Raw genomic sequence first — 27863 nt, forward strand, 5'->3', positions numbered from 1 at the left:
GGGTAGGAAATCATTTTTGTTGTTTAATTTATATACTAACTTTCCTCCCCTAGGAACCCAGTGTGGTAAACAGATACACAAATTTTAAGAAGCAAAAACATTCTAAAGCAGTTAAGATGTTCTAAAAACAAATGTAATTAAAAGCAGTTAAAGATGTAAACATTATTGTACCCAATGATATTTGAGTTGCCAGGAAATGCCACCAAATGCCTGGGTTAAGAGGAGCCACTACAGAAAAGGCCCTGTCAGGGGGACCCCCGTTCACCAATGGCATGGGATTTCTAGAAGTTTGATGAGGAAATTTGGCCCTTGGATTGAAAAAGATTCCTCATCTGTATCTTAAAGTTGCCCTCTCAGTGCCTGGATCTGGCAACCTTAGAAATGAGCTATGAAAGGACTGGTTAGTAAAACAAGCTGGCAGAGCTGACAAGACTTTTACTCTCTTGTCACAGTTATCCTTTTAGGCCTAGCATCCTCCAGAAAATATAAAGTTGTTTGTGCCACTGTTTGCTGCTCTCCCTAATTGGATAGAAAAGATGACAAATCCAAATCTCCAGATGGCTATCTTTGGAACATCCCCTAGAGATTAGTGAAAGACCTAGGGATATTTGTGGATGAACCTATAGACTGGCAGCTAAAAGCATCGGATTTGTGAGATGGCGGGATGGCAACATGGAAACCTAGTCCATTGTGCAGTTGATCATAATTGAGTCCACTATGATTGTTAGAGTGAACAGACCTTATACGTTGCCAGCTTTTTCACTTGCATGCAGGAGCACCTCTGCGTTTAAACACCTGCCATGACAAAAATATATTCAGCTGTCAAAATTGTCTGTCTGTTCTTCCACACAAAAGCGCCCTAAAGTAATGTTTCCAAACTTTCAGGGAACGTGAGACACCTGCACTGCAAAGTCAGCGTAGTTTCCTGTTAGTTTCCTGTTATGTACTGAGTTGAATAGGATCCAAACTGCAGCTGTCTGATTGGTCCTAGAACAGTAGGATCCAAAAGGCAGCAGTCTGATTGGTCCTAGAACAATACAGCAGTATGATTGGTTGGCAGGAACCACCCAATCATGCTCCAGATAGAAGTGAATCCACAACCTGATTGGCTTACAGTAGAATTCCGGAATTAGCCAATCATGTGCAGCCCATTGTGTAAATAATGTATATAAAGCAGATACTTTGAGGGGACATTCATTCATTCCTCCTCACCACTATGAGCTGAATAAAGAGCATGAAATCACTTTGCGACTCTGAGTATATTTCACTGGCGACGAGGATGGGATCCCGCTGAGCTGACTGCCACACACAGCACCGCAGCACCGCCACCTGCTGCACCGCTGCCTCGCACCGTGTATCCAGGCTTCAGCTCCGGGACACAAGGAACTCAGAATGGCAACCGACAGCAGCTTCTCGCCGTTCAACCCAGCATCTGGAGACTGGGAAGCGTACACCTCCCGTTTCACCTTCCTCCTAGAAGCCAAAGGGGTCACCGATGAAGAAGACGCCAAGAAGAGGGCAATATTCTTCAGCGTCTGCGGAGAGGAGACGTTTGAAATCGCCCGGGCTCTCCTTGCACCTGAAGACGTCGCTACTGTTCCATACAAAAAAATAATGGAACAGCTGAAGGGGCACTTTTCGCCACAGCCCTCAGTGGTGGCTCGTCGAAATGCCTTCTACGCAAAGCGGCAAGCCCCTGGGGAAACCATAATTGGGTTTGTGACCTCTCTCCGCCAAGCTACCCGGTTCTGCAACTTCTCAGAGCTGGAGAACATGCTTCGTGACCGCCTCGTCGGTGGCCTGAAGGATGAGAAGCTGCAACGACGCCTCTACGCTAAGAAGAACCTAACGTTCCAGGTCGCTCTGGGAGAGGCCCTGGCAACGGAAGCTGCCGAAAGGTCGACGCAAGAGGCACGGCCGAGCCAGCCATCCCAACCGAGGGTCCACCACGAAGACCTCACCGACGACTCAGGATCCAACAGGGAGGAGGTGCACCGAGTACAGCAGCGCACTCAAGCAGCCCACATACCACAGCTGCCTCGACGAGAAGGAGGGAACTGCGCAAGCTGTGGAGAAAGTCACGAGAGGAGGACCTGCCGTTTCCGCAACGCAGAGTGCAGGCAGTGCAGAAAATTGGGACACATCGCCCGGGTTTGTCGGGCTCGGCCCACCCGACGCCAGGCATCAGATGACCAATCCAAGAGCCCTAGGTCCCGGGGCCCAACGCACCAAGGCAACTCGACGGAGCTCACGGACTTCCAGGTATACCAGTTGCCCCACCCCAACGTAGAGAAAATTTATGTAGAGGTACAGATAGAGGGGGCCCCATACCGCATGGAGCTTGACACGGGTTCAGCTCTATCCATAATCTCAGCAAGGACCTTAAGGAAACTGTGTCCTACTGGGGGTCCCAAACTCAGGCCGGCCACATTCACCGTCCGGGACTTCCAGAAACGTAAGGTCCCCACAATGGGGGTAGGGACCTTCAGGGTGCAATACCGAGGGCGGACGCGGCAACTGGACTTGCTTGTGGTCAAGGGCCCCTACATTAGCTTACTGGGATTGGCATGGTTTGGACCACTGGGGCTAGCCGTCACCGGGGTGAACCACACAAGCTTACAAGTGGACGTGGACGCCATATGCAAGGAATTTCCAGGGGTTTTCGATGGGAAATTGGGACAGCATACGGGCCCCCCCATTGCTCTACAGCTTGACCCCGCAGTACGACCGGTCAGGCTCAAGGCCCGCCGGGTCCCGTTCGCCCTGAAACCCCGTATAGACGAGGAATTGGACCGACTCGTGGAGCAAGGAGTGCTGGAGCCGGTGCCTAATGCCCCCTGGGAAACCCCAATCGTCACACCCGTCAAGCCTAATGGTTCGGTCCGCATCTGCGCAGACTACAAATGTACCATAAACAAGGCCCTCACGGCCCATGCATACCCAGTGCCAGTGGTCAGCCTTGTCCTTGCCACCCTGGCTGGGTTGAAAATTTTTGGCAAGCTGGACTTGGCCCAAGCATATCAACAGCTGCCAGTAGATGAGGCCACAGCAGAGGCACAGACGATTGTGACGCACAGAGGAGCGTTCAGGTTAAAGCGGCTGCAATTCGGTGTCAGCGTGGCACCAGGCATATTCCAGAATCTAATGGACTCTCTCCTTAAAGGGATTCCTGGTGTCACCCCCTTCTTCGATGATGTGTTGATTGCCGGGCCCACACCAGAGGAGTTTGAGGACCGCCTCCGCACCGTTCTGCACCGTTTCCAGATGGCGGGTCTCAAGGTGAAGCGGGAAAAATGTCTACTAGGAGTGCCTCAGGTGGACTTTCTGGGATTTATGGTGGACGCAGAAGGGGTCCACCCAACTGGGGACAAGGTACGGGCCATTTGTGATGCCCCAGCGCCCAAGAACAAGACTGAACTTCAGGCCTTCTTGGGACTATTGAACTTTTACCATTCCTTCCTTCCCCACAAGGCGGCGGTAGCGGAGCCCCTACACAGACTCCTGGACAAGCGGGCCCCTTGGGTGTGGGGCCAGCGCCAGGAGGCCGCATTCCAGGCAGTCAAGGACTTGCTTGTCTCAAACTTGGTCTTGGCACACTTCGACGAGAGTGCCAGTGGTGCTAGCATGCGACGCCTCGCCCTATGGCATTGGCGCTGTCCTGGGACACCAACTCCCGGATGGAAGAGAGGTACCGGTGGCATACTTTTCCTAGACACTCAACGCAACCGAGCGGAACTACTCGCAAATCGACAAGGAGGGTCTGGCAATCGTGAAGGGAGTAAAAAAATTCCATGATTTCTTGTACTGGCGGCCCTTCACCGTGGTGACTGACCACAAGCCGTTGCTTGGCTTGTTTGCCCCCGAAAAGCAGACCCCCCAAGTGCTGTCTCCTCGCGTCCTCAGGTGGTCAATTTTCCTTGCCAGCTACCAGTATGCACTGATTCACTGCCCTGGGAAGGCGATGGGCCATGCGGACGCCCTCAGCAGGCTACCACTACCGGAAACAGGCCCCGACCCAGCACCTGCACAAGAGGTTATGAGCCTGGAGCTGCTTCCTGACTGCCCCATTCAGGCACAAGAAGTTGCACACCATTCCAAGAAAGATAGGGTCATCTCCCGGGTCCTGGACTGGGTGTGGAGGGGATGGCCCAGCAGCAGCCCCGGGCCAGAATTCGCCGGCTACACAACCTGCAAACATGAACTGTCAGCCCACAAGGGGTGCCTGTTATGGGGAAGCAGGGTCGTTGTTCCCCAGCCCCTCCGCAAAAGGGTCCTCACAGCCCTACACGAGACACACCCAGGGGTAGTAAGAATGAAGGCCCTTGCCAGGAGTTATGTGTGGTGGCCGGGGATCGACGGAGAGATAGAGGCCTGGGTCAAACACTGCCAGGCCTGCCAAGAATCCCGCCCAGATCCCCCAAGGGCCCCAGTCCAGTCCTGGGAGTCCGCCCGAGCACCATGGTCACGCCTGCATGTGGACTTCGCTGACCCCTTTCAGGGGAAAACATTCTTCATAGTGGTGGACTCCTACACCAAATGGCTGGAAGTCGCACTGGTACCGTCCACTTCTACGTCCGCAGCCATCCGGGTACTACGCAGGCTGTTTGCAACCCATGGGCTCCCTGACACTCTCGTCTCAGACAACGGGACTGCATTTATGTCAGGAGAATTCCAAACCTTCACAGCGCAGAACGCCATCCGCCACATCCGTTCGGTGTCATTCCACCCGGCCACCAATGGCCAAGCAGAACGCATGGTGCGGACCACCAAGGACACCCTTCGCCGCATGACGCAAGGGGACTGGGAGTACCGCCTTGCCACATTCCTTCTAGCACAGCACAGCACAGCACCCCCAGCTCAACGACTGGCCAGAGCCCCGCTGAACTACTAATGGGTCGGCGCCTTGCAATCAGATTGGACCGCCTTCACCCCGATAGAGCTCAGGATGCGGTAGTGGTGGGGGAAGGCAGGAACCCCCGGACCTTCGAGGCCCAGGACCCAGTGTACGCAAATAATTTTGGGGCAGGCCCTGCATGGGTACCCGCCACAGTCACCAGGGTCACTGGGCCCGTGTCGTACGAGGTGCTAACAGATGGGGGGCAGTGGGGCCCATAAAGCAGCAGGGGCAAGCAGGAGAGGCAGAATCAGTAAATACAGAGAGGACCCGTGAGGCCGAAAGGACACCGGAACCAGAACCACGACTGAGCGAGCCGGTTGCGCCAGACCAAACAGCCCCATCACAGCCAGCATCCTTGGAACATGAGCCAGAACCTGAACCCCGGACCAGGGAACACCCCAGGCCGCAACGCACACGTAGGCCGCCGGCGTACCTTGAGGACTATGAATGCGGCCTCCCGGGCAGGACTGGAACTTAGAGGGGAGGGGTGTTATGTACTGAGTTGAATAGGATCCAAACTGCAGCAGTCTGATTGGTCCCAGAACAGTAGGATCCAAAAGGCAGCAGTCTGATTGGTCCTAGAACAATACAGCAGTATGATTGGTTGGCAGGAACCACCCAATCATGCTCCAGATAGAAGTGAATCCACAACCTGATTGGCTTACAGTAGAATTCCGGAATTAGCCAATCATGTGCAGCCCATTGTGTAAATAATGTATATAAAGCAGATACTTTGAGGGGACATTCATTCATTCCTCCTCACCACTATGAGCTGAATAAAGAGCATGAAATCACTTTGTGACTCTGAGTATATTTCATTTCCAGTTGTAGCTTGTGTGACCCGTTAAGGCATCTATGGTTTAGAGCCAAGTTTCCATAGGAACCACCTCTTAGTCTGCTGTCAGAGGGAAATCCATTTAGGTGCTCAGGGCAGCCTATTTTGGTATGTGGAGCACATCGGACAGCAATACTCAGGCATCATACACACTCTCCCTCCTAATTCTGTTCCTCGGTTTGTTGATCTTCGAAGCAAGCTGTAACCAACATCCAGCGTTAAACACAAGAGTTCATGCTTGTTCTGGATTGACAGCCATTTTTATTTCTCCTCGGGGCTGAATTCCTCTGTTTCTCACTATCTAGAGTGGCCTGGTGAAAAAGGCAATGGGGCCTACTGCACCTTTAACAACTCCAGAGAAGAGGGAAATCCACAGAAAAATATTTCACGAGATTCTGAAAGGTGCATGTGCTCCTTCAAAACAAAACAAAACAAAACCTGACCACCCCTAGGTGGTCTTACTAGTTGTCTGGTCCATTTTAATTCAATGCATTTCTGCCCAGAAAGACTTGAGGGCAACTATTCACCAGCCGTTCAGTAAGCCTGTCTTCTGTTGGGTGCTGAAGAATAGCTCCATTTTGGAAGGAGTTGAACGGCATGCCCTAGATACGAAATACTATGTGTCCTATTAACATGCTGCCTTTTAAAATGGGTTTATACAGACCACACAAGCGTTTCTTCAGTCATCTGTGGTTAAGATTTTGGCAGATCCAGATCCATAAGGTGAATTCTACTCTTGCTTGATGTTTTTTCAAGAGTAGAGACTGCTATAGCAGGCCAAATGCAAAAGAGGAGGGGGTTTCTGTATTTTTAACAACTTTACAGAAGACAGAATTTATTTATTAATTGCCTTCCATGTACATAATTTATTTGTCACTCAACTAAAACGCCTGTGACTGATCTGCAGGCAGAGTTAAAAACAGACGAGGTGGCACCATCTTTTTATTTGCTAAAAATGTATACCATTTAGTACAGGGGTGGGAAAGCTCTGGCCTGCCTGCAGACCACATTTGACCCATGATGCAAAACTCACTCACCTGCTGCACACCTGACATCAGGTGTGAGGCAAGCAAAGATGTGGCTGCCCTGCTGAAAGCAAGATTATACCTCTTGCACATCAGCTGATGTGTGGGGGGGGTAGGGAGTTCAGTCCTGCTTGGTTGCTATCTCTCTACCCCTTTAGCTAATTTTGACAGGTGGGTGGAATAGCCCACCTGTCAAAATTAGCTCCCTAGCTTATAATATTAATATCAATGACAATGATAATTCCTCTCAGCAGTTTACATAAAATTCCCTTCCCTTTAAAAGTAAAACAGGTGCCCCAAATATATTGCGTGTTAGGTTCGCTGAAAATATTTATTTCAGTAAGCCCACTTATTTAATTGTGTGCACTTGCTTTTAAATTTTTGCAGATTTTACCTGTGTTTTTATTGAAAATAACTTAGACTGTTTTTGTACTACAGCTTAGGTTTTTTAAAAAAACGAACTGGTTTCCAAACATTTCTAAATAAATAAAAGCAATAACATTGCGAGAATATTTTAATAATATTTCCTAAAAACAAAAGTAAACTATACATCAAATAAAACTGAAAGTGTACAGAACAGGAAATTTAAAAAAAATTAGGAACCACAATCTAGCAAAACCTGGGTAAACATGTAAGTTTTTAAGAGATTTCTGGAAATCCCCACTGTCTCCATCTCATGAATTATCTGAGAGAGAGCATTCAAGAGGATGGGTGCTGGTGAAATGACCCCAGCAGGGTCTCATCAGAAGATATCAATCATCAGCTTGGTCTGTACCATGGAAAATATGCCAGCAGATATATCTTCTAGGTGTGCCGCTCCCAATTTGTTTAGGGCTCTAAATGTCAACAACAAAACCTTGAACTTGACTGAGTACCTAATAGTCAGCGAGTGCAGATTTTTCAGCACTGGTGTAATGTCTGTAAAGTGAGTTAATGGGAACTTACTCTATGCTATGGTTTGAGGGACCTATTGGCCTGCCAGAGAGTCCAGTTTGGCCCAGAGGCCATTTTCCCCAAACCACACTGACCTGTCGAACAGCTGTCATCACTGGGTGACATCAGCTGATGGGCAGGGTTCAGTTCTCCTGGGCGTGACTTCGCCAGCCCTTTCCTTGTACCAGTGAAGCAGACACCTTTCCCCACCTCTGTGGGTCAACTTTGACAGGTGGGCAGAATCACCCACCTACAGTGACATCAGGTGAGTGACCCCCCACTCCCACCTCTCAAAGTTGGCCCAAGGATGTGGGGTGTGGCCGGGCCAGGCCAAAAATATTCCTCGCCCCTTCTCTGTTTCCTAGGCCACTCAGTGTGTAGTGGTTAGAATATCTGACTAAGAAGATCAGAGTTCGAATCCCTGTATTGCCCTGAAGCAGTGGCGTAGCGTGGGGGTGCAGGGGGGCCCAGCCGCACCGGGCGCAACATCTGGGGTTAGGGCAAATCCATGGGTTAGGGGGCGCAAATCCACGGGTTAGGGGGCGCAAATCCACGGGTTAGGGGGCGCAAATTACTTGCCTTGCCCCGGGTGCTGACAACCCACGCTACGCCACTGCCCTGAAGCACAGTGGGTGACCCTGGTGCAGTGGCCGTCTCTCAAGCTAACCTTCCTCACAGGGTTTGCTGGGAGGACAAACCATGGCATGCAGGTGTGCGCCGTCTGCAGCTTTCCAGAGTGAAGGTAGGATATGAAGAAATAGTTTGCTTAGGGTTTCAGCCTTCAGAGCCCCTTCCCAGAGTCCTGGCTTTCTGCTTCGGGTTATCAAAATATATGGGCATCCTTCTTTAGCCCGGTTGCAGACAGCAGCAGCAGCAGCACCTGCCGTTCACGTCCACGACGAGGAAGAAAAAGGACTATCAACACGGGGAGGGGCTGATCTGCTGCTACTAATGCAAAGCTTATTGCTTGTCTCTCCTAACGCCAGGTGGCTGCTATCCAGGCCACTAGGAGGAGGAGGGCAGGCGGCGGATTTTATTTTACTTTTTTTTTTTAAGGAGAAGAACAATCTGTTGCATGTCTCATTGGAAAGAGTGCGAGGGGGGGCGCGGTGGTGGGGACTGAGATGGGTGTCTCCCTTATGGATGCCTGGAAAATAGGAGGAGGACAAGGAGGAGGGCGAGAGCCTGCTCGCGTGGCCTTCTGTTGACCCCCGGGGTAAAGCATCCGCTGCAGGGCAGGCGAAGGGTCAGGATCCGACGGGCGGAACCCCTGGGCAGCTGCCTGCTCCGCCGGAGCAACCTGATCTGGCCATCTGGAGCGAGGAGAGCTGAGCGCCGCTGGCGCCGGGATCTCTGCCTTCCCGCCCTGATTCTCTGCGGGCGCCGCTGGATGGGCCGAACTACCCGCGGGCAGAGGGAGCTGGTGGCCGCGCAGGACTCGAACCCGAGCCTCTCTCCAGCGGGGCAGGAAGAGTCGCGTGGGGCTCCTGTCTCCGCCCTGCACCACCAGGCAAGGTAAGCCCCCTCGCTCCCCAGGGTGGTGTCGAGAAGATGGGGAAGGTTGGGGGCAGAGGAGCAGCTGAGCGCGCGCGATGGGGAGGAAGATCGCCCTTGCAGGGAGCGTGTAGGATTCCGCGCAAGGAGCGCGCGTTTACCAGAACGGCGAGCTGTGTGCCCTGCTGCTCGTTGAGGCAGCAAGGGATCTGCTGCGTGTTATCTCCCCACCATAGGTGCCGGCGCCCTGGGTGCTCGGGCACCCACAGAATTCCCCACGAAGGGGCCGGGCACCCGCAAATTTTGGCGCCAGGGCCATGTACGCTGCATGGCACCCGCGGCCCCGGGCACCCACGGTCTTGGTGCCAAACTGGCACTCCTGCTCCCCACCACCGCCAATCCCCGGTTATCAGACTGAACTGAAACTCATGGCGCGTACTTGCTGGGGAGCAAGCTGCATAGGATCGGGCTGCGTGCGTAGGCAGCAATCCTAAACCGATTGTGGGAGTAAAGTAAGATAAATGGACTTCATTGGGGTTTGTGCAACTGAGTCTTCCGGGTGTTTTACTCGGTCCCCTTTGTTCTATCGGGCTGCCTCCCTAGTAAACGAAAGAGTTGCAGCTATAAAGCTGCAAATAAAACGTTTTAAGTGTGTTGTAAGATGAAAGTAAGTGAGTTTGTTCACTGGCTGCAAATGCCCATGGTCGGAAACTTGGCAGTAGCCTCGGTTTGGTATCAGTGTGAAGTCTCGTGAACCCTAGTGACATCATAGTAATAGCAAAATATTAATTTTAAAAGCATGAGTAGCTAATGCATGTGTTGATTTGTCACTTGTACATGTGGACTACACATGACAAGAAGCAGGATCCAATTGCAGATGCAATTTCTCTCTTGCCCCATGTGCAAACACAGACCTCTTACAGGCTGTAATGAGATATGGTCAGCTGCTGCATAGAAGGGAACCTGTTGCATATGATGTGGCCTTGAGTCCCATCGATTTCAATGAAATGTGCTTCCAAGTCAGTGTGCTGAGTGTCACAGGTGTGGCGCCTTCAGCTTCTGCACTTTTCACACCTCTGCACATCACAACTTTGTCTAGTCTAGAGGTCCACGAGTGGTTTGACCATGAGAACATGTAGTATGCAGTAGGCAACGTTACAAATATATATTGACAACTGCCATTATCCTAACTTTATATTGTTTACCTTTTTTCTTGCTGGCTAAACTCACTGCCAGTATTGGTGCTGTTATAAGGAAGCGCAGCTCTTGTGTTAATCTAGCCTGTTCTGGAGGGTCTATAGATGCCTTGTTCTTAACTGGCTTTGGGAGAACTAATGATGTTATGTACCGGTATGTGCAGTTGGATGTGTAACTGTGTTTTAATGCCCGGAGCCTTTCCTTTCCTTAACCAGGTTATCTGATACTCTTCCTTAATTTCTAACTTGGATATCAGTACTCAGATAAAGCAAGCAATTCTTGGGTTACGGGTGACCCAGTTCTTTGGCCACCGATGCTTTGTTGTTGTCAGCTCTGACAAATAGACTTGAGCAAAGGTATTGATTTTTATGACACTTGTAAATGTTCATTGGCTTGACATAGGAAAATTAAAAGGTGCTTAGACTTGGAGATCTGGCTTGCTCTTCACTTGTTGAAAAATCACTTTGGGTTTTCGTTTTGTTTTGCTGCATTTCTTAAATTGAGTGCTGCTAAGAGGAAAGTAAACGCGAGTTTGTTCGTGGACTACTGATGCCTAACCCCTGCTTAAGGTAAAGGTAAAGGGATCCCTGACCATTAGGTCCAGTCGTGGCCGACTCTGGGGTTGCGGCGCTCATCTTGCTTTATTGGCCAAGGGAGCTGGCGTACAGCTTCCAGGTTATGTGGCCAGCATGACTAAGCCGCTTCTGGCGAACCAGAGCAGCACATGGAAACGCCGTTTACCTTCCCACCGGAGTGGTACCTATTTATCTACTTGCACTTTGACATGCTTTCGAACTGCTAGGTTGGCAGGAGCTGGGACCGAGCAACGGGAGCTCACCCCGTCATGGGGATTCGAACCACCGACCTTCTGATCGGCAAGTCCTAGGCTCTGTGGTTTAACCCACAGCGCCACCTGTGTTCGAGCTCCTGCTTAGCCATGCACAAAGCATGGGCACCATCACCATACAGAATGATAGCAGCCGCATCTCCTATATCAGTGCTTCCCAACCTTTGGTCCCCAGCTGTTTTGGGACTACAATTCCCATCATCCATGACCACTGGGCTTGCTAGGTAGGAATGATGGGAGTTGTAGTCCAAAAAACAGCTGGAGACCCAAGGCAGGGGAACACTGTCCAATGCTATTTAAAAATCCTTAGTTCTTAGAGTAGGGAGAGGGGAATCTTTTTTTCTTACCGTTGCCCTCATTCCCTGAGGGGAAACAGTTGAGAGCCACATACCACTCAGCCCTGAGCCAAAAAAGGTGGGGCCACTTCCTCCCCCCACCCAATTTATTTATTGAATATCTGCAGGCTGCTCCCCATTTGTGTGGGGGTTGCGTTCTAGGTCATTGTGCATGCCAGCGGTTGTTTGTAAGGCTGTCCCACCCCTGTTCTGCCTTCTTCCATGGCCAAAAACAACGCAGGCATCAGCGGTCATGCATCAGTTGTCAGACGTGTGCAATATGGCCGCCGCTTGTATCCCAACCTCCCTCCAAAGGAGCCCAAGGTGGCAGACCTGTCACACTAAAACAATACAATTAAAACTTTAAAACAGTGAAGAAAAAAAACCTTCTTGGAAATTTTTTATTTTATTTTTATTTATTAAATTTGTGAACTGCCCTTCATCTGAAGATCTCAGGGCAGTTTGCAGCCTAAAAATACAAGATAAGAATGCAAAATACATAATAAAAACAAGGACAAAACAAAACTATAACCTCCCCCCCAAAAAAAACCCACATCTAAAAGGATATAAGATGTTAAATAGCCAAAGACCTGATTAAAGAGCAACATTTTTGCCTGGGGGAAAAGGAAGACCCAGGTAATTATAGACTGGTGAGCTTGACATTGATACCAGGAAAGGTCCTAGAACAGATAATTCAACAGTCGGTCTGTGAGCATTTAGAAAAGGATGCTGTGATTACTAAGACCCAACATGGGTTTCTCAAAAATAAATCATCCCAGACCAATCTGATTTCTTTTTCTTTCTTTCTTTTTTGGGGAAACTTAGTGGATTACAAACTTAGTGGATCAGGGAAATGCTGTGGACACAGTGTATCTTGATTTCAGTAAGGCTTTTGACAAAGGCTCCCATGATATTCTTGCAAGGAAGCTGGTAAAATGTGGGTTGAACGAGGTAACTGTTAGGTGGATTTGACTGACCGAACCCAAAGAGATTAACGGTTCCTTGTCATCCTGGAAAAAAGTGGCAAGTGGGGTGCCGCAAGGTTCTGCCCTGGGCCCGTTGTTGTTCAACGTCTTTATAAATGACTTGGATGAAGGAACTGAGAGGATGCTCATCAAATTTGCAGATGACACCAAACTGGGAGAGGTAGCTAATGCTGCAGAAGACAGAATCAGAATTCAAAATGACCTTAACATATTGGAGAACTGGGCGCAAGCTAACAAAATGAATTTCAATAGGGACAAATGTAAGGTTCTGCACCTAGACAGTAAGAACCAGATGCACAAATATAGGATGGGCGACACCTGGCTTACTGGCAGTACATTTGAAAAGGATCTAGGGGTATCGGTAGACCACAAGCTTAACATGACTCAACAGTGTGATGCAGCAGCAGCAAAAAAAGCTAATGCTATTCTAGGCTGCATCAACCGAAGTCTTGTGTTCAGATCTAGGGAAGTAATAGTACCACTCAATTCTGCCTTAGTCAGACCACAATTTTGAATACTGTGTCCAGTTCTGGGCACCACAGTTCAAGAAGGAACATGTACAGAGGAGGGCAACCAAGATGATCAAGGGTCTGGAAAGTAAGCCTTTTGAGGAGCACTTGAAAGAGCTGGGTATGTTTAGCCTGAAAAAGAGGAGACTGAGAGGAGATATGATAACCATTTTCAAATATCTTAAGGGCTGTCACATGAAGAGCATGCTTGTTTTCTTCTGCTCTGGAGGATAGGACTCAAACCAATGGCTTCAAGTCACAAGAAAGGAGATTCCAACTAAAATTCTGGAAAAAAATTCTGACAGTAAGAGCTGTTCGGCAGTGGAAGAGACTCCCACAAGAGGTGGTGGGCTCTCCTTCCTTGGAGGTTTTTAAGTTGGATGGCCATCTGCCATGGATGCTTTAGGGAAGTTTTTAATGTCTGATGCTGTACTGTTTTTAATATTCAGTTGGAAGCCGCCCAGAGTGGCTGGGGAAACCCAGCCAGATGGGCGGGGTATAAATAATAAATTATTATTATTATTATTATTATTATTATTATTATTATTATTAGCTGAGATTCCTACATTACGGGGGGGGGGGGTTGGACTAGATAACCCATGGGTCCCTTCCAACTCAAAGATTCTATGATTGCAGAAATGTCCCATTCTTGTGTTGCCACCCTCTGTACCTCTCATGGAGGAGGCACATGACGAAAGCTTTAGAAACTCCTGGAATAAATAATTTACTCTCAAAACTAATCATTTCAGGGTTGCCAGGGACAGGTCCTTCAGCCATCACATGTCTGGGCAAACAGATGTTTTTAAATTCCTCTGAAAAGTTAATAGCGAGGGAGGCTGACACATCTCACCAAGGGAGGGCATTTCAGAAACAGGGAATCTGCCAACTGCTTTTGGCTCGTCAGAGGCCTCTGTTGAAATCAGAGAAGAGGCAAGATTTGAACTGACTACCTAGCTGACCTCTAAGCCACTATACCAGAAGTGGCCATTGTGGTGCCCTCCAAGCTCCCATCATTCCCAGCCAGTATATTATTGTGAAGGTTGTAGTCCAACCATATCCAGAAGAAAACACAATGGCTACCTCTGTACTATGTGGTTCTAGTGTTGTCTTGGCACTATGACGTGAATTTTGCCCCAAATAGCTGAGATTTTAAAATTATGTCTCTTACTCTTTTGAAACTTTTTTTATTACAAATATTTCTTGGTAAAAATTAATTATGAAACATAGTGAAATGAATAAAAGCATTTCTGTTCAGCTCCCTCTGTAACTGGGACGACCGTTCTCAGTGATGGTTTCAATGCAGAATTCTTTTTTCCCACCAGGAGTTGCTGTTTGAGATGCTGCCCTTAACTGGCAAAACGATCATATTTGACAGCTTTCCTGATCCTTCAGACACCTGGGAAATAGTTGAGACGATTGGCAAAGGAACATATGGCAAGGTTTTCAAGGTGTTCAACAAGAAAAATGGGAGCAAAGCTGCAGTCAAAATCTTGGATCCAGTTCACGTAAGTTTACTTTTAGAATTGAGGCACAGCAGAGACTGTTGTAGCTTTAAGAGCTATGTTTTATTCACATATTTACACTTCAATCTGCATGGAGGGAGTCCAGATCTTACAGCATGATCATTTCAAGAGGGTATTGTTCCCCACAGCAGTGCAGCACTGGCGTCGAAGTCATCTCCCCCAGCTAGCCTTCAGCCAGCCTGCCCAAGATGGAGCCCACTGTTGGTTCTCCCCCGTCATCTTCCCAGCACACCTTGCTAAAGATTCTTTTCCTGTCACCCCACACCCAGTTACCCTGGCAACCTTCTATCTGCCCAGGCCCAGGATTCCTCCTAAATGGGCCACCAACACCTTTTGTCATGTTAATGTATCTCTGGAAGAAAGCTTAGCCTGTATTTTTCCACTGGCCTCCAGTCTTCCCTTCAACACAGCAAATAATCAAAATCCTACCATTTATTAATTTATAGTGTTTAGGTGGGTGTCCCCCATCTATAACAATATAGTCATTGCCTTTATTGGCTAGCTTATTCTTCCTCTGTTGTTTCATAAATTTGCCACAAAGCCCTTGTATTCTTGAAATGCTGGCTGCTGTTTGAGAAAGGTGGGGTGTCAGGTGCTAACTGGTCCATAGTTTCTGCTTCATGGACTGTGAATGTAATGCCCTCATCTGTGGAAGTTGGACCGCATAGATTATATCGCTTCCTTAAACTGAAGGAATCCTGAGTGTCTGAAGAGGGAGCCATTGCAATAAACAAGGTGCTTGAAAATTTCCATCTTTCTTTGAGAAGACTGCACTGGATTGAACTGAAGAAATGAAATAACTAACTAAAAAAAAGCCAAGCAACTGCTATCAATTTACCTTTTTTCTGACTTAACTCATTTGTAGGCTTGTTTTTTCTTTTTCTAAATGCTTCTTGATTTTTACAGCGGTTTTAAGATATGTGAAATATAAAGAGAGGACGTTCTTAGCAAAACTAGGAATATGTGAATTGGAACTTAAGGAGACCCCCTTTTTGTAGCCTGCAATGTAGAAAAACAGGAATAATGCTATCAGTACCCAATTATTGATATCCAATTGTTTTATAGGCTGCAGTTTCTATAAAAACCTCCATCCTGCCTTCTAAAGGGACTTTACAGCAAATGCACTAAGCCTTACTTCCTAGGATCAGAAACCTGGTGCCCTCCACGTGTCATAAGACTACAACTCCCAGCATTCCTACCAATTGGCCATGCTGGCCTGGGGCTGATGGGAGTTGGGTACAGTATTCAGAGGGCCACAGGTCTCCCATCCCAGCTATATACACACTTACCAGGAAATAAGTCTCATTGAACTCAGTGGGGCTTACTTAGAGTAGATGTGTCTAGGATTGCACTGGGGGAAAAGCCCCTAGAAGTGTTGAGTTCAGGTTATACTTTTTCTCAGACTTCAGATATTTATGGCTAGAAACCTTTCCCCCAATTTCTCTTTTATTCTTCCAGTATTTCTCAAAAGACCAATTTGTTTTCAGATTCTATGCAGTGCAAAACCTTTTGACTGCACATCAATAAGTATACCCCATAAGTATATTATTATATATTGTCCGTAAAACATGTTCAGAAGGTGTTCCATTAATTCACTGTTTCTTATGCTTTCCATCCATGTTACTAGGACATTGATGAGGAAATTGAAGCAGAGTACAACATTTTGAAAGCTCTTTCTGACCATCCAAATGTAGTCAAGTTCTATGGTCTGTACTACAAGAAAGATGCGAAGGATGGAGACCAGCTGTGGCTGGTTCTGGAGGTAGGAGCTTTGCTTATTGGTTGGTTTTTGTTCTCCTGGTTTTTAAATGACCACCCCAATAGGATCTTGAGTGAGAAAGCTCAATGTCATTACTAAAGAGTTTTGAGTGTCACAGGATTTCATTCTAATTGCACTTACTAGATACAACAGAGGTAGACAGTGTGACGCCTTTAAAATGTCATTGGACTACCACTCCCATCAGTCCTAGACAGTGTAGCCAATAGTCAGAGAGGATGGGAGTTGTAGTCCAAAACATCTGGAAGATGCAATGTTGTTTACACCTGAGATACTACATCCAATTGACTTTCAGGACCCATCATATCCCAATAGCCTAAGTCATGCCTTAGGAGTCTCTGGCATAGCTGTCAACTTTCAGATTTGAAAATAAGGGACCAGCAGCCTTGGAAATAAGGGATCAGCAGCCTCACCTGTCCCGGGGACAGTCTACGGGATATCTAACAATCCGGGATAGCAGCGGAAAGCAGCGGGAAACAGCGCTGGAATAAGGGAATTTCCCACAAAAAAAAAAGGGAAGGTTGACAGCTATGGTCTCTGGTACCACTCCCTGTGTGATCATTTGTGTTTATGATGGCTTTTAGGTGGTTTTATGTGCAGATATGTGCTGCTTATAGCCAGAGCCAGCTGGGGTGAAACAGTCACCTCAGGCGGTGGAAATACAAGAGGCAGCATCCTGCCCATCCTACCACTTCTGTTGCCGGAGAGACTCTGCTTTGCTACTGGTCTCCCCTGCACCTCTAAGTAGCAAAACTCTCTAGAATGCCTCCCCTCTCTCACCAAGTCGGCTTTGCCACCTGGTGGGACGGGAGATTCAGCCAGGGCTTCTCCTTAAGGAGAGGCCCTTGCTAAATCTTGCTTCCTATCACCTTGTGGCAAAGCTTTACAAGGGCTTTTCCTTGAAGGGAAGCCCTTGCAGAGCCTCACCTTTCTTTTTTCATGACAGCAGAGAAGCCCAGTCCACAGTGAGAAGAACGCAGCAGATCAATGCAGCCCTGTAAGCTTAGGGCAAGCCCAGTGTCTTCTTGAGAAGCACTCTGGGAAGGGCCAACAGACTTGAGGAAAATATTCTGGCCTGTTCCAGGCATCGGCTGATCTCATGTGAGATAAAGATTAAGTGACTGGGCACCTCAGATCTTGGGGGGAGAACCTAGAAATGCCAGAGTTTGCCGGCAGCTCTGCTTGTCATCTTCATGCCTCGCTATTGCAGTACAGCCAAGGAAAGACTGTTTCTGCTTTGTTTTGAGCACCTAAGCTGCTATTTAATGTGACAGTAGTAGTGTCTTGATTTGGCCCCGCAAGTCAGCTGCTAATCTGCAGCAGCATCCATAGACATCTTCCTGCAGAAAACCCCATTTTCAATGAATGAGAGTTATACAGCAGCTCCATTGACGGACGGGGCCAGGGCCGGGGGGGGGGGGAGGAGCAGCTCCCCCCCCCAATCAAGTAAATAAATAAAAATACCTAACTAACTGACCAACTGTGTCACAGATAACTCGGTTCTGCCCCCCCCATAATAACTGCCCCCCCAATAAATCCTGGCTATGCCCATGTTGACTCTGGAAAACAATTGCTAGACGTTTAGGGAAGTCTCTGAAGGGTGGGCATATTAACGCCCACAATTTTACTTACCACGTTATTGTTGGGGAGTAAGTGAGGCCAGCAGCAAAAAGTTGCGCTTCAGTTTTAGATGCCGGCCATGCCCTTTACCCAGGTATTCCATTCTCCCTCCAACCCCATTTTCTGTCACACACACACACCTGCAAGAGTCAGCATTCCAGGGCCACTGAACACGCTTAGTCCCCACTAGGATGTTTTGAGGAGAGTTCCCTCTCCCCCTTAGGGTTTATTCCTCCTGATTTTTTATTTTATTTTTTTCAAATGATTTCTACAAAGCTTTGGCTTCCTGTAGGCTTTTTTTGCTGCTTCCCTCTCGTTCATGAATGGTGCTGTTTTGGCTGCATCACCACTCATAGCCTGAACCCAGAGAATGGGGAGCACGAAATACGATGACTCATCTTTGTAGTTCAGCTGCAGGCCTGCCCTGATAAGTGTTGCGTTATGAATTCTTCCTTGCAGCAGTCCTTGAAGTTAATTAATAATGCTAACCACACACACTACTAATCCCAAAGAATAATTATCATGGAGGATTATTGTGATCCAGTTGGCAGCAGTGTTTGCTAATTTAAAGCCCTGCCTGAAGTGATACTAAGTTATATTATTCGGCTTTGATCTCTCCCCCCGCTCTCTTTTAAGAGTTAACATCAAGCGTTTGCATTTTGTTCCCATTTAATTCCGCAGAAGAGATGTATAAATATTTAAATTTAACTGTAAATTCCTCAGTAGGCCTGTACTTTATCAGTTGTGAGTTTGGTTTTTATCAAAATAAATGGAACAAATGTTCTGTGAGGAATTAACAATGGGCTACAGGGATGTTTGAACACTATTTGATATGCAGAGACATCTAAATATTTGCATAGCTGAAACTGTGCTTCAGATCTCACAAGCCAGTTTATGCAGGCCGCAGAGTGTTCCTTCCTTGCGATTTTTTAGAATATGTGTGTGGAGTCAGAATTGATTTAGATTAGGGGAAGAATCATGCAAACCACCTTGGTTCTTATTATGTGGCCAACATCACTGTGTAAACTGGTGTGCTTTATTTGGAGCAGTGAGTAATCCCTGGTTATATAAGGATGTTTTTCTACCAGGTTCTGTGACTCTCTTCCTACCCATCCAGCAAGTTTTCTGCTCCAGACTTCCCCAACCTGATCATGGATGATAGGGGTTGTGGTTCAAAATATCTGGAGCACACTTGGTTGGAGAATGCAGTTATAGTCTTTCCCCCTTTCCCCTTGAACTTGGTAACGAAAACATTCAGCTACCTATAAAACAGAACAGTGATAAGTGGTCCTTCTCAGAATAGAAACCTCCAATTCATAAGCTCCCACAGTTGTCTGTAAAATAAATTGGTTAAGAAGAAGGGTTTCTCCGAAGCGTGTCCCAGTCAACTTATTGAATATTAATTGCAGAAGTGATTTTACTGCTTTTATAGTACGTATTCTACCTCATTATATGCTGTTTCGATAGCTTCTGGCTGTGAAGCAGTTTATACATCTGCAAAATAAATACATGGTGGCACTTGCAGCCTGCGGCAAGCCAGGCATGGAAGTATAGGAAGATCGCATTGGCCCATCTAGCTCAGTATTTTCTGACTGGAGCTCTCCAGGATTTCGTTCTCTGTTCTCTCCTAGCCCTGCCTGGAGATTGATCCTGAGACCTTCTGCCTGAAAAGCAGGTGCTTTGCCCCTGAGCCTTTCCCCAAGATGTATATGTATATGTATATGCATATGTATATGTATATGTATGAGAGAGCCATCACATGTTGCTTCTGTTCAGTCTCAACCCTGTTTGGGACAGTGTGCAAAACAGTCCAGATCTATGAAGACCAAAGGTAGCAGCAGCCTGCTTCAACTATTATAAGTTTCTCAATTCATGAGACTTGCCAGAGAGCAGAAGCTGGTATATGTCATACAGAAAGCAGCCTCAGTTTTTCCCAACTGCTTCATATTATCAAGTCCACCTAATGGAAACAGGTGACTTTGCTGTAAGTAAGTTAGTAAGTAAATATCTGTTCTTTTACTTAAAATCAAGAGTTCTGCCCACCCCCCTCTTGTATTTCCTATAAATGCTTGCTTGCATTTTGCATTGCATTTCCTTCTGTCCACCTCTATCTACTACATTTCCTTGTACATCTCCTTCCTTGGCCTAATCAGTTGTGCCACCGCCTGTGTGGAAACAATAGCCCAATAACAATGTGTACAAAAAGCAGGTTACTTGAACCCGTTTTATCGATAATGATGAAATGGTTCACTAAGGAACCCTTATGCCTGCTCACTGCAATAGCGCTGAAAATAGCGCTGCTTTGCTTTTGGCTGCGTGCTCTAATTATACTACATAATATATTGTCTTTCAAAAGAAGCCGTGTATGGGAAATAAATGTGCAAGCCAATATAAGAGAGCCTTTTCCTACTCTTCAGACCTGGGTATTTTTCCATGCTGCCCTGTATAATTGCTCCTTTCAATCCAGCTCTGCCTTCTTTGATCCATTACGGCTCTAAACTAGCCTTGATTTAGCCATTTCTAATAATGAGCCGCGTAATGCCTCTTTTTTTTACTTCCCAATTACAGTAATTCCGCTCTTTTAAAATTATGTCCCCCTTTCTCTGCAAGATCAAAGATTTGTGACTACAAGTAGGCTTTAGAATACTGAGGTCTGGTAAATACTCGTAATTTTCTGGGGGAAATTACATATTACGATCCCTTGCTTGAGCAGACTGAGGGCATAAATTGTTGCCTACCCTGGGGTACAGAATAAAGGCCTAACACTTTGTTTTCATCATCATGTAGAAAAGCAAAAAGGCAGATGAAAGTTTAGGTACGAGTTCTCAGGTATCTGCACTACTAGTGTCAAGATTTGATTTATGTCCAGAGTCAGCTGTTTGAGAATCAGTCTTTTTCATCCTAAAGAACTCTGGGTTCAGCCAGGTTTGATCTTGTGTCAGGATCTGAATCCACTGAGTGAAAACGGAAGCTCCATTCTCTCTTCCTCTCATCACTTATTATGGGGAGTCAAAATAGCTCTAGCCTTCCCCCTTCCTTTTGGGCAGAAGTGGATGAAATGTGAAGGCATGGTCATACATTCTGAGGGAGGTGGTGAAGGCTGCCATATTTCAGAGTGATAGCTCACTAGTGCAGACTTTACAGTTTTGGGTTACGAAAAATAGAAATAATTTTACCTCCCCTAATACTATGTGGGCTATTGATCTGAAAGATTTGAGAGAGGTAAGAAAGCTGGCAGATCAGACCTATTTGTCTGCATAAGTTTTTGTGTCAGGAGTCCTTAAAATATACAGAGGGGGCAGTCGTTAACAGTTCTCAACAGGTTTACCATATCCACTGAGTCAATCACCCATCTCCTACTACCATCCTGAGAAAACCCCACCCCACGTTCCCACTATATATAAGGGTCTGGTGACTTCTGTTTCAGTGTATCTGAAGAAGTGTGTATGCACATGAAAGCCTATACCAAGAACAAACTTAGTTGCTCTCTAAGGTGCTACTCAACATTTATTAAAATTTATATATATATATTTTGACCAAAAGTATTTCCCATAAGCTTGATTTCGCTTTTCACAAAAGACGAAAAAGACTGCTTGCTTGCTTTATTTATTTATTTATTTATTTATGCTGTGTGGGTTGAGAGAACAGCACAATGCATTTTTTGGCGGGGTGTCTGCTTCAACATGGGGGGAAACTTGTAGAGAGCTCTTCTCAGGTAAGCCCCGAAACACTATCAGCAGCAATATTTGAATCAGTGTATTGATGAGTTGCTAATTCAGTATTATATTTTTATTGCTTGTGTTCTGGTGTTTATATATGTTTGTTGTGCATTACACTGAACTCCTTTGGGAAAAGGATAATTTATAAATATCTTTTAAAAATTCATCATGTTCTGAATTTATATGTATATATAAATGTATACATTAATGCTACAGTGAGAGATGAGATGATGAGCAACACATTTAAAAAGACCCCTTTGCTGAAAATGTTGTAAGGAGTGGTCAGACTAAATTTGCATATTTTCATGTGCTAATACAAATGCAAATTCTAATGCTGGCCATAAGAAGATTGGACTTTAAAAAAAAAAATGTCTTGGCAAATGTATGCAAGGTCTATGATGTAGTTCAGCCTAGAATCCTTGAATCATCTTTCAAAGTTACAAGTTGAGCTACACAAGATGACTGGTCTCTTTTTCTTTAATTCAGTCCCTGGATACGGCCTCTAAATACTTCTGGAACTTCTGGAAGGATTGAACAGCTGAATAGAGATCCAAACAGCATACATTTGATCCAGTTCTTACATTTAAAGCACATGACTTTTCCCACAAAGAAGAGTTTGAGGGTGCTGGGAACTTTAGGTAGAAATCAACATCAAGCTATGATAAATGTTATGTCTGGGCAAGCATTTCAACTTGCCAGATGGAATGACACCCCCCCCCCCGCCGCCGCCTCTCACCCCCCAAGTGCTGATCCATGGGTTTTCCTGACCCCCTGAGCTAATTTTGTGGAGTGTGTGTGGAGGGGGGAACCCCTCTGAGCAACATCTGGAGGGCTACAGCCATATTACAGGTTATAAGCTGGATAACTCTGGCAACTATAAAGCTCACCTTGGTTTTGAGATGGGCAGCTCCTGAAGTTTGTTTATAAGCCAAGCTTGGGAGAACATCCCCACCGCTTCTAGTGTGAGAAATTGCGACTTGGTAAGTGGCTGTCAGTTTTCAGCCATCTGCTTTGCACACAGAAGGTCAGAGGTTCTATCTGCAACATCTGTAGAAAGGGCTAGGAGAGGCTTCTGCCTGAAATCCTATAGAGCGGCTCTCAGCATGGACAATATATAAGCTAGATGGGTGACTAGTCTGATTTGGCATAAGGCAGTTTCCAGTGTTCTTATGTCTGATACTCAGTACTTGTTCCTCTTCCCACGTCCCTTCAATATCAAGAAAAATTATTGCTTTATGGGTCTCATCTTCATTGCCTGTCTAGCATAGCTCAGTGATGGGCTAATTGAGAAGCAAGTGAACAAATGATTTTTTTTATTTTTTTGAATGACCAAATTTATAATGGAGCACTTGCTTCCAGTGCTTCCAAGTGTCATTTTAAATTGCAACCCCTTCATCGAAATCATCCAGCTCATCTTGCAGTTTTAACTCATCATTCATCTGTAACACAGGCGGCACATTTCTATTAGCAGAGCACATGGCCTCTTCTCACCCCAGGTAACCAATGACTCAACACGGGCATTAGGAAGCTGCTGTGCCTGTAGATTCAAGGATCATTAGCCCCAGTGCTAAGGTGTTCACATGGGGCAGAGGATGGAAGAGAAGCAGAACCAGGTACCCAAACGTTAGCCAAAGGTGGAAAAGAGCCTAGACCCAGACAGAAACAGGAGACCAGCATCCCCCAGTCCTTCCAGACTTCCTCTTGCCCTGCTGTCCCCACCCCCACCCCAGGAAAACCCAATCTTTACCACTGAATAGGAGCAAACATCCATCAGGTTTTCCTGTGGAAAATGGTGGGACAAACAGAAAACCGCTTGGACACGTGCTTTCTAGACATGGGTCAAGAAGAAGCCCCAGTTGAACACAGGGGCTTGGGTCAGTGGATCCAGACCTGTTCCCTGTTCCTCCATATATCAGGAGAATGTGGCTTCCCTTGTGCTCCTGCCAATGCGTCCACCCAGTGCCAACCTCTCCCTTCCACTAAGTGGCAGTGGCACTGACCCCGGTCCTGGTACTAGGTGCATGACCACACCACTCTCTGCTGCTAACTGTTACTGGGAATATGTGATTTAAAAACCTTTGCAAGTGGTTGCATTAACATCTGGTTCAGTGAGTGTCAGATTAACATCGTGACACGTGTTCGTAGTTATATAAAAGTCTGCTGGCTCAGAGCTAGAGTTCCATTTTGTTCTTCCCCACTGCCCTCCCCAAATGCAATTCAAAGGTGATTCATAAGCATAGCAGAATATTTTAGGCAAATGGAGGTGAATTCTGTTTTTTTCATTTCCTTCTGCTCCCCAATCATATTTTCATGGATATTGTTGCTAAACTGCTGTATGTTCAGCTGCACCAATTTAGACGGTTGACTGTGTGTGTTGTGTGTTTGTAAAGACCTAACCTTTGATCTGTGCCTACAAAGACAGTCGTGGTGTCTTGACACAATTAGTAAAAATAGACATAGGAACAGAAAAAATAAATTGGAGGGGACACTTTGCCCATGAGGTTTTCCCTGGGCTGTGGAGAAAATAGAACAAGGCTTATATTAACCCAGGGAACGTGGAGTCCTGCTTGCCCAGTTCAAAAAATGACATGTAGGACTATGCTTCCAAATATTCCTTCTCCATTATGTATTGAAATATCCCCCTTTTGAATTTCACTACAAATAAATGTGCTGGATGCCGTGCAAAAAACCATCTTTGCATACATTTGTTCCTGCATGTGCTGAAGAGTGCTTCGGCTTCTTCCTTTGAAGATCAGTGATTTTAACTTCGCCTGACAACTGCTTTTCAACGCCTTCATTTTATGCACCACCCAAAGTGCCAGTTTATAGGAAGATCAAATAATAATTTAAAAAGTATCAGATACTAAGAAAGGGAGTTGTGTGAAAAGCGTGTTTATTTTGTATTGTTAACAGGTTTCTTGGCGTGCCAATCTTTAATTTATACTCAGTGTTAAAAAGGTGGGGGCACAGTTCAGCGGTAGAGCACTTGCTTGGCATGCAAAAGGTGCCAGCTTCAGTCTCCAGACAGGCCTGGGAGAGACCCTTGCCTAAAATCCTGGAAAGCCACTGCCAGTCAGTGAATGCAGTACTGAGCTAGATGGGCCAACATTCTGTCTTGGTGTATGGCTGCTTCCTAGGTTCTTATGTAAACCTAAGATGGCTGGCATCCATCTGTCTTGGGAGACAATGGAGGACTGTGCCTTTGGAGGTGGTCAAGCTGTTGGATGTTTGCAGTGCCTGCTGTGGCTGTAGAGATCAATGAGGGAGAGACATGTTTTGTTGCAGTTGGGGCAGATGAAGGTTTCTAGTTATGCTCCTGCAGATGCAGCATGGCATTTCTTCTCTCTGTGCTCCTTCCAGTGGTCATTTCTCCTCTGATCACAGCTATGGATACACGACTTGACTGCCTGTCTCCAGGTACTGCGGTTGCCTGCAAGGGATTCTCACATGGCAGGGATGAGGATGCTGCCAGCCTTCATGTCATGTTTGCAGATTTTTTGGGTTCATGATCTCGGGTGGCACACCAAAACACAGTTTTTTCAGGTCCACAATCTCATGTGGTGACCCAAAACACACATTTTGGGGTACCATGCCTGAAAAACACCAACATTTTTTCAGGGTTTGAGATCTCGCATGGGTCATGTGATTTGTGTGGGAATGCAGACCCAGAAGATGGCGTCCCAGATTTGGACTGTGTCATGTTAAGGGTATGTGTTTGAAAGATATGTGTCTTCAATCAGAAGAGAAAGAGACCCATCAGTGAGGATCAATTGTGTGGATGGGAGATTGAGTGTGTTCTTGTTCTGGTAACGCACCACTTCTGATCCCTCACCTGAATTGAGTGTTCATTGTGGCTCATGAAAGGGCCAGGCCTTCTGCAAATATTTAAACTGATGAGAAGCCCTGTCCTTGGATGGCTCACGCCCAACAGAGTCTCACTGAAGAGCACAGAGCTAACCTCAGCATATTATTTTGACAAATGGGCAGTCGATACGCCGCAGATTCCCACAGGACTGCAAAACTTCCATTGAGTTTCAGTTTGTTTATTGGATTCACCATCGATTGTATGACAAGATAAACATGGACAATTAATGAAGCATTCAGCTGTCCTTAAAACAGACTGCCACATGAGAATCTAGGTAAATAAGTCAAGTATTTCTGTGAAAAGGGTAAACGGAGCCTCTTTTTCTAGTGATTGCCTATATCTCTTTGCGTGCAAGGCCTCAAGTTTCCTGCTAACTGCTACCAAAGGTCAAAACAAACGAGTGAGCTGGCTGAATAACATAGCTCTTACTTCCTTCTAGATGGGCCATTGCAATAAATAAGTAGGAATACCTTACATAGTAGCCTAAACTACAAGCACACTGTCTTAAATCATAAGGGATCTCCTCAGGTTCTCCTCCAAAACAGCATAGGGTATTTTGTTAAAATTATGTGAAAGCTCCCAGTTTTTGAGGTGTGATATATAGTTCATCTTGGAAAAGGAATGTAGCTCAGTGGTAGAGGACATACTCTGCGTACAAAAGGTCCCAAGTTCAATTCCTGGCATCTCCATCTAAAGCTGGGGAAAGGATCCCATCTCTGATCCCATTCATCATGGAAAAGAGGTGGGCAGAAGGCTGGCCTTTTTTGTGACAGTATTCTGGTATGGAGTATCAGCTTCTTTTCCTTCACAGCCTGTGGCAGCCATTTTGTACTGGCATTCGCAGCACACACCCACACCCTAATATATGAGTACTGACACCTCATTTTCTACCCAAAAAGCACTGGAGAATAATTATAGGAATTTGATAAAGGAGTTCTGGGTAATTTGCAGCAGATCAGCAAGAATTTTAGAATCCCGGTCATTTAATAATAGCAGTAACGAGCTACTCCCCCTCCAAGCTAAGACTGATGATCTAACAAAATCTTGCTGTAACCAGGAACAATTTTTGTGCTTGTGTAGAACAGGCATGGCCAAACTTGGCCCTCCAGATGTTTTGGGACTACAATTCCCACCATCCCTGACCACTGGTCCTGTTAGCTAGGGATGATGGGAGTTGTAGTCCCAAAACATCTGGCGGGCCAAGTTTGGCCATGCCTAGTGTATGACGACTGTGGACTCATCTACACTCATCAGTTAAAACATAAAAAATGTGTTATAAAAATGTGGCACCAGAGGGCACTGTAAAGAAGTGATCTGTTATTAATGGAAAATTGCATTGAGAGTTCTATTACATAGGTTTTTAAAAAGTGTTTTTACAGATCATTGTCAATCCAGTCTGAAACCTCTGTTCAGCTCTAGAACCAAAAGCAAAATCCTGTTCTGAAGAGAGCCAGTGTAGTGGTTAGTGTGTTGGACTAGGACCTGGGAAACCAGGGTTCAACACCTGTGTGCCATTCTCTTGGTGTCGTTGAGCCAGTTGTTGTCTCTCAGCTGAATCTATGTTGCAGAGTTGTTGTGATGATAAAATGGAGAGAAGGGAGAACCATGTAGGTAGGCCTCATTGAGATCATTGGAAGAAAAGTGGGATATAAATGTGGTAGTAATATTATGGCGATGTGTCTTGTGCCTTGCTCCAGCTGGTGGATTTTAAGGTTGTAGTAAACCACCAAGTAGCTCCTATGAAGCTGAAGTGTACTCATGAGAGCTGAAGTCTGCCTATTGTGTAGAGTAGATGCTTAGGTAGACAGACCAATTATCTTAGCTGGGAATAAATAAGAAAGCTCCCTATGGTCTTAAGGCGACCTATTTTGAGGGAGAGCTTTCAGTCCTACATGGTTTACTTTTTGATCCATCCCTAATCCATGGGAGAAAGTTAGACTATAAATATACAGTGGTACCTCAGGTTAAGTACTTAATTCGTTCCGGAGGTCCGTTCTTAACCTGAAACTGTTCTTAACCTGAAGCACCACTTTAGCTAATGGGGCCTCCCGCTGCTGCCGCACTGCCGGAGCACGATTTCTGTTCTCATCGTGAAGCAAAGTTCTTAACCCGAGGTAGTATTTCTGGGTTAGCGGAGTCTGTAACCTGAAGCGTATGTAACCTGAAGCATATGTAACCTGAGGTACCACTGTACTTTTAAATGAATGAATAGCAACTGGGTTAACAAGCCTAATAAAAAACAAAACAAAAAATGTAATCATTACTTTTTTCTTTTCTTTTCTTTTCTTTTCTTTTCTTTTC

At 46.2% G+C, this 27863-nt stretch overlaps 1 protein-coding gene across 2 annotated transcripts in view; it reads left to right on the forward strand.

The window, feature by feature from the left end:
• Positions 1–8780: 8780 nt before the first annotated feature.
• MYO3A (myosin IIIA) overlaps positions 8781–27863 on the forward strand; it is a 103294-nt gene continuing 84211 nt past the window's right edge. For both annotated transcript variants that reach the window (XM_083579211.1, XM_083579212.1), the window contains exons 1-3: positions 8781–9205; positions 14381–14563; positions 16209–16343. In XM_083579211.1, the coding sequence (XP_083435337.1) occupies positions 14396–14563; positions 16209–16343 (303 nt within the window). In that variant the 5' untranslated portion in view covers positions 8781–9205; positions 14381–14395. The remainder of the gene's footprint in view (positions 9206–14380; positions 14564–16208; positions 16344–27863) is intronic.

This window comes from Podarcis filfolensis (assembly GCF_964270895.1).
Source record: "Podarcis filfolensis genome assembly, chromosome: 12".
NCBI lineage: Eukaryota > Metazoa > Chordata > Lepidosauria > Squamata > Lacertidae > Podarcis > Podarcis filfolensis.